The following is a 17,305-nucleotide window of genomic DNA, read 5'->3' as shown; positions in this document are numbered from 1 at the left end:
AGAAGATAACCTGACCACAATAGTCAGTCAAGAAGAAAAGGCACTTCAACCAATCACGTCCATCGCAGACCTTCTTCAGACCTCTGTCTTGCCGGCAGAGTTAGGAGGTAAATAGGAAGACAAGTGGTATGGGCTGTGCAGACCAGAGAGTAGATATCATCTCACTCACCTTCCTATAGTCCTCCTAACTTCTCTGGCAATCTGGTCTGAATAAGGTTTGTGATGGACTTAAATCCTGTGTTGAAGGAGAACCCAAGTACAGGGCATTGTATTTGTAGATTCCACTGCTTTATATGCAAAGCGATGGACCACCTCCTCTTGTGGGCCTAAGAACAGGCCCAACCTTGTTGGGTTCTGATGCCAAGTCTGATCCTTAATGTAAAAATAGTTATTATAAAGTGGCTGTGGCCCCCTGTCTGCTGTTCAGGGTTATTTTTCTTGGCTTGTTAGGTGACACCACAATGGTTCCTCTTACCTTCCTCAAAAGAGCTAGATAGTAAAACAGATGTCTCAATTGTCATAAGAATACTAATACTTAAGTAAGTCTTGGCCAGAAGAGAAGAATTACATTGGAACCTGTAATATAATATTCTGGCACCTTACACCTTGATAACATTGGGATTTAATATCATCAAGAGATGAAGAATAAACTAAAAACAACTGGATAAATCCGATAAAATGTCACTGACCTTTATTAATGAATGGGCCCATCAACATGTTATCACAGTATCCTGCACCGACCACCCAGAGCTTCTCACCATGGAGATTACAGAAGCTTTCATGTGGAGGAACATCTGTCTGCTCCTGGCCGGGGTTCTTCATGTTCTAGGCTCGGGGGGACCTCTAGATTTATTCCATTCCAGGTGGATGACACATCCAGAACGAGATGACTCTGTATTCTTACTATGGGGATATGACCGAGAAGTCCAGGAGATGTCACTGGAGATACAAACACCCTTGTCCTCCGCAATTGTTCTGGGTTTAGGTCCAGATAAATCTTTGAATAAGACGGATTTTGTGGTGGCGGGATGGAACGAGCACGGCGAGACGTATTTTTATGTAAGTCTAAGAACAAGAAGCAACAATGTACTAAATATTATGTAACTTATTATTGTGTCTCATATCAATGTATAGGGGGCAGTATTATAGTAGTTATATTCTTGTACATAGGAGTAGTATTATAGTAGTTATATTCTTGTACATAGGAGTAGTATTATAGTAGTTATATTCTTGTACATAGGAGTAGTATTATAGTAGTTATATTCTTGTACATAGGAGTAGTATTATAGTAGTTATATTCTTGTACATAGGAGTAGTATTATAGTAGTTATATTCTTGTACATAGGAGTAGTATTATAGTAGTTATATTCTTGTACATAGGGGTAGTATTATAGTAGTTATATTCTTGTATATAGGAGGTAGTATTATAGTAGTTATATTCTTGTACATAGGAGTAGTATTATAGTAGTTATATTCTTGTACATAGGAGTAGTATTATAGTAGTTATATTCTTGTACATAGGGGTAGTATTATAGTAGTTATATTCTTGTATATAGGAGGTAGTATTATAGTAGTTATATTCTTGTATATAGGAGGTAGTATTATAGTAGTTATATTCTTGTACATAGTAGTATTATAATAGTTATATTCTTGTACATAGGAGTAGTATTATAGTAGTTATATTCTTGTACATAGGAGTAGTATTATAGTAGTTATATTCTTGTACATAGGAGGTAGTATTATAGTAGTCATATTCTTGTACATAGGAGTAGTATTATAGTAGTTATATTCTTGTACATAGGGGTAGTATTATAGTAGTTATATTCTTGTACATAGGAGTAGTATTATAGTAGTTATATTCTTATATATAGGAGTAGTATTATAGTAGTTATATTCTTGTACATAGGAGTAGTATTACAGTAGTTATATTCTTATATATAGGAGTAGTATTATAGTAGTTATATTCTTGTACATAGGAGGTAGTATTATAGTAGTTATATTCTTGTACATAGGAGTAGTATTATAGTAGTTATATTCTTATATATAGGAGTAGTATTATAGTAGTTATATTCTTGTACATAGGAGTAGTATTATAGTAGTTATATTCTTATATATATAGGAGTAGTATTATAGTAGTTATATTCTTGTACATAGGAGCAGTATTATAGTAGTTATATTCTTGTACATAGGAGTAGTATTATAGTAGTTATATTCTTGTACATAGGAGGTAGTATTATAGTAGTTATATTCTTATATATAGGAGTAGTATTATAGTAGTTATATTCTTGTACATAGGAGTAGTATTATAGTAGTTATATTCTTATATATATAGGAGTAGTATTATAGTAGTTATATTCTTGTACATAGGAGTAGTATTATAGTAGTTATATTCTTATATATAGGAGTAGTATTATAGTAGTTATATTCTTGTACATAGGAGTAGTATTATAGTAGTTATATTCTTATATATATAGGAGTAGTATTATAGTAGTTATATTCTTGTACATAGGAGTAGTATTATAGTAGTTATATTCTTGTACATAGGAGGTAGTATTATAGTAGTTATATTCTTGTACATAGGAGCAGTATTATAGTAGTTATATTCTTGTACATAGGAGGTAGTATTATAGTAGTTATATTCTTGTACATAGGAGTAGTATTATAGTAGTTATATTCTTGTACATAGGAGTATTATTATAGTAGTTATATTCTTGTACATAGGAGCAGTATTATAGTAGTTATATTCTTATATATATATATAGGAGTAGTATTATAGTAGTTATATTCTTGAACATAGGAGTAGTATTATAGTAGTTATATTCTTGTACATAGGAGTAGTATTATAGTAGTTATATTCTTGTACATAGGAGTAGTATTATAGTAGTTATATTCTTGTACATAGGAGGTAGTATTATAGTAGTTATATTCTTGTACATAGGAGTAGTATTATAGTAGTTATATTCTTGTACATAGGATCAGTATTATAGTAGTTATATTCTTGTACATAGGAGTAGTATTATAGTAGTTATATTCTTGTACATAGGAGTAGTATTATAGTAGTTATATTCTTATATATAGGAGTAGTATTATAGTAGTTATATTCTTGTACATAGGAGGTAGTATTATAGTAGTTATATTCTTGTACATAGGAGTAGTATTATAGTAGTTATATTCTTGTACATAGGATCAGTATTATAGTAGTTATATTCTCGTACATAGGAGGTAGTATTATAGTAGTTATATTCTTGTACATAGGGGGTAGTATTATAGTAGTTATATTCTTGTACATAGGAGGTAGTATTATAGTAGTTATATTCTTGTACATAGGAGTAGTATTATAGTAGTTATATTCTTATATATAGGAGTAGTATTATAGTAGCTATATTCTTGTACATAGGAGCAGTATTATAGTAGTTATATTCTTGTACATAGGAGCAGTATTATAGTAGTTATATTCTTGTACATAGGAGTAGTATTATAGTAGTTATATTCTTGTACATAGGAGGTAGTATTATAGTAGTTATATTCTTGTACATAGGAGTAGTATTATAGTAGTTATATTCTTGTACATAGGAGGTAGTATTATAGTAGTTATATTCTTATATATAGGAGTAGTATTATAGTAGTTATATTCTTGTACATAGGAGTAGTATTATAGTAGTTATATTCTTGTACATAGGAGTAGTATTATAGTAGTTATATTCTTGTACATAGGAGGTAGTATTATAGTAGTTATATTCTTGTACATAGGAGTAGTATTATAGTAGTTATATTCTTGTACATAGGAGGTAGTATTATAGTAGTTATATTCTTATATATAGGAGTAGTATTATAGTAGTTATATTCTTGTACATAGGAGCAGTATTATAGTAGTTATATTCTTGTACATAGGAGGTAGTATTATAGTAGTTATATTCTTGTACATAGGAGTAGTATTATAGTAGTTATATTATTGTACATAGGAGGTAGTATTATAGTAGTTATATTCTTGTACATAGGAGTAGTATTATAGTAGTTATATTCTTGTACATAGGAGTAGTATTATAGTAGTTATATTCTTGTACATAGGAGTAGTATTATAGTAGTTATATTCTTGTACATAGGAGTAGTATTATAGTAGTTATATTCTTGTACATAGGAGTAGTATTATAGTAGTTATATTCTTGTACATAGGAGCAGTATTATAGTAGTTATATTCTTGTACATAGGAGTAGTATTATAGTAGTTATATTCTTGTACATAGGAGTAGTATTATAGTAGTTATATTATTGTACATAGGAGGTAGTATTATAGTAGTTATATTCTTGTACATAGGAGTAGTATTATAGTAGTTATATTCTTGTACATAGGAGTAGTATTATAGTAGTTATATTCTTGTACATAGGAGTAGTATTATAGTAATCTTCTTGTACATAGGAGCAGTATTATAGTAGTTATATTCTTATACATAGTAGGCTGTATTATAATTGTTATATTTTTGTACATTGGATGAATTATGGTTAGTTTCAATGAAACCAAGCTGTTGTCCACATGAGAGCTGTGAGGCAGGAGGTTAGGATAGTAGTATAATCTGCCTAATGAGAATTAAACATAAATGTTTTACTGGAGTTTCAATAGTTTAGGTAATGTGATGACAATTGCTGGGGCAGTAATCGTGGCCATATTTGATGTTCTATCAATTTTCTAAAAAACTTAACTATTTTTCCAATGTGTAACATTAAATAACTGACGAGGATGCCCAATTGTTACATTTTCTCATGATTACTTTTTTGTTTAGTGTATTGATGTAAATGTAACTAGTGAACTAGTTTTCTCAATGTTGATATAGTTAGTATGACTATTGCTTGCTTCAGCGTTAACTCTTTAAAATATTTCTATCATATTTATCCTTACACAGGATGCTCACACAGAAGGCAGTTGGCCACCAGTGAAAGACAAGTCCCAGGACTATGAACTGCTCAACCTGAGCCGCAATAAAACTCATACTGTTATGAAAGTGTGGCGTCAGTGGTTCACATGTGACCGTCATGATCATGAAATTGAGGTGAGTGGTCGTACATTTACAAGTGCAATAGGGTATATAAAACATTACAACCCTTGTCAGGGTTAATATATACATACATCCTGAATTATACTCCAGAGCTGCACTCACTATTCTGCTGGTACAGTCACTGTGTACATACATTACATTACTAGGTTTGAGCGATCGGGATCAGAAAAGATTGAATCCCTATCGGCGATCAAGTAAATTTCACGATTGCGATCGGGTTCCGATTCCACCTAAAGAAGATTGGGAATGGAATTCCGATCCTGATCACTCAACTTACCTGCACAGATCCGCTGCCACTCCCCATTCTTCACGCTCCTCTTCTCTCTCATTCACATGCCTTCAGAGCGCCGTGCACGCCCTCGCCTCCCTAGAATAATATTAGAGATGTTGGGAGAAGGTGGGGCTTGTGGCTTAGGAGAGTGTGGGCAGTTACTGGGAAGTGAGACATGAGTGATGCACTCACCTCTCCCTGCCCTGTACCCGCCCACACTCTCCTAAACCACAACAAGCCCCGCCTACTCCCAGCATCTGTAATACTAGCCTAGGGAGGCGGGAACGTGCACGGCGCACTGAAGGAATGTGAATGAGAGAGAAGAGGAGTGAGAAGAACGCAGAGCGGCAGTGGATCTGTGCAGGTAAGCAGACACCAGGGGGGACTAAGTAGCCTGGGGATTTTTTTTAAATCACTACACAGCGTGGAGTCCAAAAATTAAAGCGTTCAATTTTTGGACTCCATGCTGTTTAGTGAATAGGATCGTTTTCAAAATCCCATTGACTTTCATTAGTATCGGAATTGGGATCGGGACCGGGTTTGAATGGAAAATGATAGGAAATCGGAAGATCGGTCCAACCTCAGTCATTACTTATCCTGTAATATACTGCAGATATATGTCACTGTTATGAGGACACTATAGATAAATAGACTAATCTACGGACATTGTATATCCTATTTCATGTTTCTCTAGAATGACACGGTGAGAGTTATGGTCGTCATTGGGAGTGGAGAACCGTTAGAACTAACAGATGACAACACCTTCCGAAAGTCCATCTTCTTCCTGGAAGTTCCGGATGATGTGACAGTTCCTGAAATACTATTAACCCATGAATTCAGGATGAACAATGTAAGGACCAGAAACCAAACATTTAAGTGTGTTTGAAAATTCCAGAATATGCCCCAAACCATCAATTCTACAAATATGCGTTGACTATGTAGGTTGGAGAACTCCTTTGTGGTCCTCATGGTTAGATGTTTCCTGTTATATCCGCCATACATGTTTCATCATAAAATATTCATAGATGATGATATCTTTAGTTCAGCTAAAACTCTAAAAGTTCTCTGGTGCCAAAAATTCTAATTCGGAGACCCCATTGGTGACATCAATCTAGAACCACCAATGTAGGTCTAAACTATCCTGAATCCAGTGAATGGACAGAACATTTGGCCAGTAGGCTGGGCATACTCCAGTCATCTTCTCACATTGACATTGAGGTGTGGTGGTAGGAGATACTATTGGCACCATTTGCCATGGGGTGGCGGGATGGATTTTTTTCTATTTGCAGCATACATGATATACTGAGTGCTGAATATGGATTTTCCTCTCCCTACTAGTTTCTTGTTCCAGACCAAGATACGACTTATGCCTGCACATTCCTTCCAATCCCGAGACTGTCCAAGAAACATCATATTATAAGGGTAAACCCATCGTATGTTGTATGGTCAAGGGTTCCTCTTCAAACTTCACAGCCCTGTTTTAGATATTGTAGAGGAGTCCAAGATGGTTGAATACTATTTTTTAACCATTGGGTTGGGCAGGTCTGAACGGACCACGGAATATAATGACAATTTTTGGGTGGCCAGATCTGAGATTTTTGGAAAGTTTGTAATGAACTTTTTCTGAGCTGTTTTGGGCAGGAATACTGTATAAGGTCACCTACGTTCCCCCACCTGCAGATTCATAGAAAGTCTATATGTTCTTTGTATTTCTCTCTGTTCCTATTTTTCTACCTTCAGTACGAGGTAATCGAAGACCCAGATACAATCGGGATTGTGCACCACATCCTTATATACATGTGTGGAAAACACACCGTCCCCATAACGGAAGTCGGAGATTGCTATGGCAGTGATATCAGATTTTTCCAGTGCACCACTGCTACATTTGGTTGGGCTGTCGGTGGAGAGGTGAGTAGATCACCAGGTAGGAATCTTAGGAATTGGTATTTGGCACCCAAATGGCCACCATATGGGCTCTATACAGTGGACACTTGCGCCGGGTGTCGTTGGGGATATGAATGACGGAGATTGTTACCCATGGACACCCGCGGACTCCATAGATTATAATGGGTCCTCCATGCAGGACTTTGCCGATTTTTGGCGGAGTCTCCTTAGGATGTAAACCTAGCCTAAGGTAACTTTCCAAAATACCCAACTTTTCCCCATTCTCTTTCTTTGCAGCCATTTAATTATCCAGCACAAACCGGGGTTTCTATCGGTGCAGAGGGAGATCCGCAGTATGTCCGAATCGAAATCCATTACAGTAACTTTGAACTGAAAGAAGGTAGCAAAACCGAATCTAATTTTTTGTCCGCCCAACTTGGTCCCTGATCTAGGCATAATACAATACAATGTTGTTTTCTTGAGTGTATTTTATTAAAAGAAAATGATAAAAAAAAAACAAATTATTAAAATGATCAAAGACCAAATCTAATGGTTACAGGACAGAGGCACAATACACTTAAAGGGGGATTCCCATTCTAGACACTTATGGCAGTTTTTGGAAATTTGGGGAGAGTCACACATGCATAGGCACCGCTCCACATACAGTGACTCCGAGATGTGGGACAAGGAACCTCTATTCTGGAACCCATGCCTCAAACCCACCTATAATCCCTTAATCCCTTTGTACACCCAGGTTCAGTATAATGCCCCCTTAGAGTTCCCATATAGTTTCATGCCAATATGGTCCCACACAATTTAATGCCCCATATGGACACCATGATTCCATACGGCCTACACAAAATATAATGTTACCCCCAAAGAGTATATAGTCCCATTGTGGTCCCACACATTATAATAACACAGTATAATGCTTCTTCCTTGTGGCCCCACATATTATACTGTCCCCTTGTGGTCCCTACACAGCATACCATGGAGTAACAGGCATGATGTAGCCATATCACTAGATCTCACCAGGCTACATCCATGTTGCCATCAGCAGTGGTATGGGGTGAATGGAGAAGCAGGGAGAACATGGCAGCCACCACTTATAGATCACACAAAATCAGCAGGTCCACCAACAAATATCTAATGTCCATAGGAGATATGAGTTGGCCATAGAAATGACAGGAGTTGGCTTCACCATCCTCCAGCAGAAGAACATAGTCAATGCCAAGTACAGTCTGACTGGTTCCAGGACACAATGAGCAAACTACTCCCATGGTGATCTGGATGATCAGGATCCAACTTACGTCTTTGGCTTTCAGGACTGATGGATAGTTCTGGTATCAGGATTTATTACACCCCGGAGATACGACCATACGACTCTGAAACCTTGGGGGTTGGAATCTTTACACTTCCCTTACACTTTATCCCTCCTGGATCTAAAGAATTTAGAAGCTATGGACTTTGCAACACTTCTTTAATGGAGGAGGTAAGTGACCAAGGCCTTCAAGAGTAACTCAGTAGACATCTGAGGCCATTGTGCTTCCTAAAAGGTCACCTCCTTTGTTCAATGTCCTCTACACCTTCATAAAACTCATGTCCAGCCATAGCCATGGATTGAAATCTTACAATAATTCTTTGACGTGTTCGGCCACTGACCACTAGATGTCCTCAAAAGCTTAAATGTGATTTCAGTCCTGTATGAACATGTACCAAAGCTAACTTGGACACTGAAAAGATATTGAAACTGTCAAGTTAAAGGAAAATTCCACGTGTTAGGAAGAGGCTCGAAGACTGGGACAGACACCCGATGAGGTGACGGAGCCCAGGAGAGCAGATTATGTCTGTTTGTTATGTTTCCATGCCTCTCCTGGGCCTCCCAGGAGATCCCAAAGTATAGTGATTTGCCGGTGGAAAACCCTAAAAATTTTGGGTTTGCAAGACCTTAAAATTTTTGGAAAATTCTTACTGAACTTGGATAGTTACAAACTGGTTCACTCATCCCTAGTAAAGAGGAGTCAGGAGACAGACTGCTCGGCTAATCCAATGCTATGGCCAGCATTAGTTTTGGCTTAGCTGTGGCCCTGGTTAGTCTTACTGACCGGCATAGACCAGGCTCAAAAAGGTCTTCTCAACCAAGGTCACTTCTGAAGATATCTCCTGTTCTTCTTTAGATATCAGATGAGCCCATTCCTGACCTTAAAGTCACATCATACCTACTTCATGGACATCTCACGGCTCGGGGCGTGCGGACATTGCATTACAGGTAAGGGCACTGATGGCTTCTGTATAGAAATAAACTAAGTTCTAATAACATCATGTGAAAGCTTTGTCTGGAACTATCTCACCTCTCCATAGAAATGGCACGTTAATAGGAAGCCTCGGAGAAGACAAGACATACGATTTCAATTTTCAGCAAGTCAGAAGTTTGCCAAAAGAAGTTACAATAAAAATGGTGAGTGTCTATATTCCTCTTCATTCTGATAGGACTATATATGTATAAAACATAGTGTATGACACTGTCAGGGCTCCTAGAAACCTATCTATAATACATAGTGTATGACACTGTCAGGACTCCTAGGACTATATATATCTATAATACATAGTGTATGACACTGTCAGGGCTCCTAGGAACCTATCTATAATACATAGTGTATGTCACTGTCAGGGCTCCTAGGAACCTATCTATAATACATAGTGTATGACACTGTAAGGGCTCCTAGGAACCTATCTATAATACATAGTGTATGACACTGTAAGGGCTCCTAGGACTATACTGTATATCTATAATACATAGTGTATGACACTGTCAGGGCTCCTAGGACTATATATCTATAATACATAGTGTATGACACTGTCAGGGCTACTAGGAACCTATCTATAATACATAGTGTATGACACTGTCAGGGCTCCTAGGAACCTATCTATAATACATAGTGTATGACACTGTCAGGGCTCCTAGGAACCTATCTATAATACATAGTGTATGACACTGTCAGGGCTCCTAGGAACCTATCTATAATACATAGTGTATGACACTGTCAGGGCTCCTAGGACTATATATATCTATAATACATAGTGTATGACACTGTCAGGACTCCTAGGACTATATATATCTATAATACATAGTGTATAACACTGTCAGGGCTCCTAGGACTATATATATATATAATACATAGTGTATAACACTGTCAGGGCTCCTAGGAACCTATCTATAATATATAGTGTATGACACTGTCAGGGCTCCTAGGAACCTATCTATAATACATAGTGTATAACACTGTCAGGGCTCCTAGGAACCTATCTATAATACATAGTGTATGACACTGTCAGGGCTCCTAGGAACCTATCTATAATACATAGTGTATGACACTGTCAGGGCTCCTAGGAACCTATCTATAATACATAGTGTATGACACTGTCAGGGCTCCTAGGAACCTATCTATAATACATAGTGTATAACACTGTCAGGGCTCCTAGGAACCTATCTATAATACATAGTGTATGACACTGTCAGGGCTCCTAGGAACCTATCTATAATACATAGTGTATGACACTGTCAGGGCTCCTAGGAACCTATCTATAATACATAGCGTATGACACTGTCAGGGCTCCTAGGACTATATATATCTATAATACATAGTGTATGACACTGTCAGGACTCCTAGGACTATATATATCTATAATACATAGTGTATAACACTGTCAGGGCTCCTAGGACTATATATATATATAATACATAGTGTATAACACTGTCAGGGCTCCTAGGAACCTATCTATAATACATAGTGTATGACACTGTCAGGACTCCTAGGAACCTATCTATAATACATAGTGTATGACACTGTCAGGGCTCCTAGGAACCTATCTATAATACATGGTGTATGACACTGTCAGGGCTCCTAGGAACCTATCTATAATACATAGTGTATGACACTGTCAGGACTCCTAGGAACCTATCTATAATACATAGTGTATGACACTGTCAGGGCTCCTAGGAACCTATCTATAATACATGGTGTATGACACTGCCAGGACTCCTAGGACTATATCTAGCCCATTTCTTGCTCTCTAAGTTAAACATAGCCAAAGTAATGTCACATGTATTGTTATGCACCACAGATGGTAAGCAGTGGATACAAACTTCTAGTTGGGAGAAGATGCTTGCTAATGTGTTTTCATACACTCAATGGTTATATTGGCAGATGCAATGGTTTTATAGAACAATTAGGGGAAAGAGTTTTTGCAGCGACCTGCATTATTTGCCTATAACACTACTGTCAGGTTTTTTGTTTTTTTCTCAGGGGGATCAGATCGTGGTTGAATGTCTCTCCTCCACAATGGACAAAGAAGATATCACCTTTGTAAGTCCATGTCATTTTTTACAATTGTACATGTTTTTTGTGCCATAGAATAGGCGCTCAGTGTTTGGTCAGTGGAGATCCTGCCATCTGCAATGTACCAATGAGACTGCAGTGACAATCTACTGTCATGGCCGCTCCCATGCAGGCAGGATGATCGCTATGTCCATGATAATGATATGCTGATCTGTGTTTTGATCCCAGAGAACCTCTAAAATTAGTCTGTGTGACAGAACTGCAATACCAGACACAACCTATGGGTCAGAGTGGAGCTGTTTCTGAAAATAAAGCTGGCCACAAGGGGGCATTGTTCCTAATACAAATTGTTTTTACAGGGGGGTACTAGCACTTTAAATGAAATGTGCATTACATTCCTCTTCTACTATCCTGCTTCCTCAATCTCCTTGTGCGTGAGTTACACAGATATCTTTCACGTCACCGATGCCTTGGGAATGGAAAGAGAAGACAGGTAAGTTACACCTTACATAATATTACTATATACAGACTCTGCAGTACCGGGTTGTACTTCACAAAACCTTTTATGATGTTGATGGCACCACCGTGAGATAATTGATACCAGGAATCCAGTAGAGATGACTCAACCAATTTGGATCAAACCGGATTCCACCCGAAATTCTCAAGATCGACCTGAAAAGACCCCAGAATATAAAAATTATGCTTCCAATTCATCACAAACTTGTTCAGCCCAAAATTAAGCAATGCTGCTTTAAAACAGAAAACAATTGTAGACCAAAAATGTCATGTTATACCTTAGTCATGTTCATCTCGGCTAGATCCAACCTAGATTTTGTTGCTTCACATAGTGTCCACCATGTGTCTTACCCAACGGGACCTTATATCTGTGACACTGTGTCTTACCCAACGGGACCTTATATCTGTGACACTGTGTCTTACCCAACGGGACCTTATATCTGTGACACTGTGTCTTACCCAACGGGACCTTATATCTGTGACACTGTGTCTTACCCAACGGGACCCTGTGTCTTACCTAACGTGACCATGTGTCTTACCCAACAGGACCCTGTGTCTTATCCAACATGACCTTATATCTGCGACCCTGTGTCTTACCCAACGGGACCTTGTGTCTTACCCAACGTGACCCTGTGTCTTACCCAACGTGACCCTGTGTCTTACCCAACGTGACCCTGTGTCTTACCTAATGTGACCCTGTGTCTTACCCAACGGGACCCTGTGTCTTACCCAACGGGACCCTGTCTGTGTCTTATCCAATGTGATCCTGTGTTTTACCCAACAGGACCCTGTGTCTTACCCAACGGGACCCTGTCTGTGTCTTATCCAATGTTACCCTGTGTTTTACCCAACGTGACCCTGTGTCTTACCCAACGGGACCCTGTGTCTTACCCAACGGGACCCTGTCTGTGTCTTATCCAATGTGATCCTGTGTTTTACCCAACGTGACCCTGTATCTTACCCAATGTGACCCTGTATCTTATCCAATGTGACCCTGTGTCTTACCCAGTGACCCTGTGTCTTACCCAGTGTGACCCTGTGTCTTACCCAGTGTGACCCTGTGTCTTACCCAGTGTGATCCTATGTCTTACTCAATGTGACCATGCCTCCAAGGGTTCTGTCTCCTGGTCACATTTACCTGCATTTCGAGGGTTTTGTTCTCTGCTCACTCAAGATCTGACTTTTGGTAAATTTTGTTGAGGTTCAGGAGGGGCCTTGAAGGAGAGAAATACAAGCCCCTGGATATTATTTAGACCTCTTCTTTTTTCCTCCATCCCACAACCTGCTGGTGTCTTTTTCAGTATAATAGAAGCCGTCCTGAACATGGATACTGTAGAATGGAATGACGAAACCAGAGCTACTGCCCAGAAGGCCGTTATGGAAGCCAATCAACTTGCCATGGTTTGGGACATGGAGGTTAGTAAAGCTTATGACCGGCCAGCTCATCTGTCTGGTAGGCTCATGTTATAGATCAGAGTTCTTGTGCCATTAAGTAGTATCATCACATTTATTAAACAATTGTAATTTAATTATTTTGTATTTTCCTGCTCTTCAGGGTCGTAGGTTGAACAGGACATGTCCATTACCACCCATCTCCCTTCCACCTCCTTACCACTGTGAGGGAGATTCCTTGGAGTAAAACATGTGAACCTTCTAGTAGGAGTCCAGCGATCTGCAAACTATTTAGAGTTCCTTGAAGAATTGACATATGTTTTCTAGTCTATACATCTGGGATGTTTATAAGGAGATCTTAGAAGTCACATGTATGGAGAACAAATTCATACCCTACAGTTATGGGACTTTGGACTTCCAGATGCTTCTAGATATCGTTTATGACACTAGCGAAGAAGGCATGTAATAGATTAGCCTTTTCCTCATCCTCCTCCACCATTACTCCCAGATTATTTAGTGGTCTTCTTAGTTTCCTTGGCAATGAACGTCTCTGTCTCAATTTTTGTCTCCTTTATCTGTTTTTTTTTACACAATTATTTTTATCTTTACAATTCTTTAGCACGTTGCCACTTCCCATCTGTTTTAAAGGGGTTGTCCGGTTTCAGCAAATAGTTGTTATGGTTTGTATAAACAAAAGTTCTAGAATTTTTCCGAATATACTCTTTGTAACAATTCCTCCTGCTTTTCTAGATCTCTGCTTGCTGTCAGTCTTTGTTTACCTCCCGTGGATACAAATCAGTCCGTCAGTTCTATAAGTGCCCCAGATACAGGGAAAACCTGAAAATTAAAACAAAAAATACATACAAAAATTTAGACCCCCCCACCCCATGAAAATGACAGACACAAAATAGTACTATGGGAAGAATATGCAAATCCGCCTTCCATGATGTAATTAGGAAGACAGTTGCTGCCTCATTGTTGCAAACCAATAGAGGGCGCTCACTGGAATGTGCAAGCCTGTCTTAAGACAGGATTCCAGTGAAATAACCCAATAATGGCTGCTCCCTTTAGCCTCATGCCCGACCTTCCAAGAGGCCTTTGTTTAGCAATGACGCTGGGATTATTACCAGGTTATAGTCTCTCAATCGAGGACAGCTGTTTCGATCTGGTTGGATCTCATCAGCCCGATGTAGAGAGGACTATAACCTGGTAGAGGTGAGAGGCTTAGACAGGGTTCGGGGGATATTGTCACTCCTTAGGGAGAGACCACCATATAGGGTAAGCCATATAAAACAGCTGAGACAGCTAATCAGAGAAGGGAAAGCCAACTACAGGCGGAAGATGGAACTACAGATGGGGGAAGGTAGAATCTCGAAGGTGTGGGATGGCCTTAAGACTATATCTGGACACAAACAAAAGGCAGCTCATCAGATAAAAGGTGACAGGAAGTGTCTTAATGAGCTAAATCTATTCTTCAATAGATTTGACTCCAAACCAATTGTCCCGTCACCAGCATGTCAGTCAACCCCCCTCCCCTCACACACCAAGACCCAACCCCCACTGATGGCAGTAAATTGCAGTCTTACTATCTGATCCTCAAGGAGTCTCAAGTGTGTAGAGAAATTAAGAGGATTAAAGCAGACAAGGCTGGTGGACCCGATGGTTTAAGTGCAAGAGTTCTTAAAGTGTGCGGAGACCACTTGTGTGGCATCATCACCCGCATGTACAATATGAGTCTAAAGCTGGGAGTGGTACCTCAACTGTGGAAAACATCTTGTGTGGTACCAGTACCAAAGAAACCCAACCCGATGGACTACAATGACTACCGACCCGTAGCACTGACATCCCACCTGATGAAGGCCCTAGAGAGACTGGTCCTGACACACCTACGCCCTCTAGTGTGCTCCGCTCTGGACCCCCTCCAGTTTGCCTACCGGCCGGGCATTGCGGTAGATGACGCCATCGTCCACCTTCTTCACAGAGTTCTCTTTCACCTGGAGAAGCCCGGGAACACTGTGAGAATAATGTTCTTTGATTTCTCCAGTGCATTCAACCCCATTCAGCCAGAGCTACTGAGAGAGAAGCTGAACCTTGGTGGAGGGACCATCACCTGTCCAACTGGATCCTAGACTACCTGACAAACCGCCCTCAGTATGTGAGAGCCCAGGACGGTGTGTCTGACACTGTGATCTGTAGTACGGGGGTACCACAAGGTCCAGTTCGCCCCATTTCTCTTCACACTGTACACTGCTGGCTTTAGGCACAACTCATCCAGCTGTTACTTACAGAAGTCCTCCGATGACTCTGCTATAGTCGGCCTTATCACTGATGGCGACGATAGGGAATACAGAGACTTAAACCGGGACTTTGTTGAATGGTGCCAGCGGAACCAGCTCAGGATTAATGCTGGGAAGACCAAGGAGATGGTGGTGGACTTTAGCAAATGGAGAAGTGCTCCGACCCCAGTGGAGATCCAAGGGACATGCATTGAAATAGTCAGGACCTATAAGTACCTGGGTGTGCTCCTCAGTAATAAACTAGACTGGGCTGATCACCTGGAGGCGCTGCACAGAAAGGGCCACAGCAGACTCTACCTGCTCAGGAGGCTGAGGGCCTTCGGAGTCCAGGGGACACTTCTTAGGGCCTTCTTCAACTCTGTGGTTGCTTCAGCCATCTTTTTCGGTGTGGCCTGCTGGGGGAGCAGTATATCAACCAGGGACAGAAATAGACTTGACAGGCTGATCATGAGGGCCAGCTCTGTCCTGGGGAGCCCCCTGGACCCAGTACAGGTGGTGGGTGACAGAAGGAGACTGTCTGTGGTGACCTCCATGCGGGAGAACAAATCCCACCCCATGTATGGGACCCTGATGGGACTTGGCAGCACTGTAAGCGACCGTCTGCTTCACCCCAAGTGTGAGAAGGAGCGCTATCGCAGGTCCTTCCTTCCAACCGCGACCAGGCTGTATAATCTACATCAGACCAAGCGAAGATCACTCTGCACAGAGAACTAATGATTATGACGATGAAGTCTTCCTTCTCTCGTCTTCTGTTCCTTAGCTGCTATGGACTCCTAGTATATCTTCTCTTCTCAGCATATGTGTGTCTACGTCTGTAATATATTACTGTGTATTATCCTGTATCTGTATTACTAGGCTGCTGTAACATACTGAAATTTCCCCACTGTGGGACTATTAAAGGATTATCTTATCTTTACATAGAGAGTAAATATCACTGCAACTAGTTAAATTTTCCATGTAGTCATTTATGAACGTTTGCAACGTCGACATGACCGATCACTGTAGTAAACATGTAAGCAATTTTGGAAACCGTACATTCTGGGACAGTTGGACCCCTGATGATGTAGAATTGATGGGTTATCTTAAAGGGGATGTCCAGGAAATGTGCAAACCACGAAGGAAGCCGGAGGAGGTGTCGCATTAAAAACAGAAGAACCTACTCCTCTGTCCCTGAAGCTCCACTGTCCATAGCCATTGGTCTGGGCCCTCAAATCCAGACGACCTGCGCCCCACAAGACTACTGAGTCCAATCAATATCTTATGTATGTCTATGTGTGACCACATATTGCAGATTTCCAAGGCTTTTTCGATTGAGTGGATAAGTCGGTATCTTCAACCAAGTTGGAGGTCACTTGAGTGTGAAGATATTCGTACTTTCCTATATTTGTTTGTCCTAGTCATATTCTGAGATTATTCCTTATCTATGGAAAGATAAACCCGGTGTATAAAGATCTGGTTGTGTAATGTGAACACTGCCGGAGAGAATTCAATCACTTATTATATAAAGACGTCTTCTACAGGATCAGGGTAAAGGGGCAGGAGGGGGAAAAGCTAA

The 17,305-nt window shown here is 39.8% G+C and overlaps 1 protein-coding gene across 1 annotated transcript; it reads left to right on the top strand.

The window, feature by feature from the left end:
* The first annotated feature begins 759 nt into the window (after positions 1–759).
* LOC142183257 (putative DBH-like monooxygenase protein 2) lies at positions 760–16,994 on the top strand. The gene is made up of 16 exons (XM_075258279.1): positions 760–1,059; positions 4,898–5,044; positions 6,016–6,171; positions 6,660–6,743; positions 7,062–7,229; positions 7,503–7,605; positions 8,531–8,697; positions 9,383–9,474; positions 9,567–9,663; positions 11,513–11,572; positions 11,905–12,038; positions 13,363–13,477; positions 13,617–13,696; positions 13,781–13,915; positions 14,204–14,255; positions 16,839–16,994. Exons 1-16 carry the CDS (start codon positions 760–762, stop codon positions 16,992–16,994), a joined length of 2,046 nt encoding a protein of 681 aa, XP_075114380.1.
* The last annotated feature ends 311 nt before the right edge of the window (positions 16,995–17,305 follow it).

This window comes from Leptodactylus fuscus, chromosome 10, assembly GCF_031893055.1.
Source record: "Leptodactylus fuscus isolate aLepFus1 chromosome 10, aLepFus1.hap2, whole genome shotgun sequence".
Classification (NCBI taxonomy): Eukaryota; Metazoa; Chordata; class Amphibia; order Anura; family Leptodactylidae; genus Leptodactylus; species Leptodactylus fuscus.
Note: the sequence above shows the minus strand (reverse complement) of the source record. Positions and strands in the feature narration are given on the sequence as shown.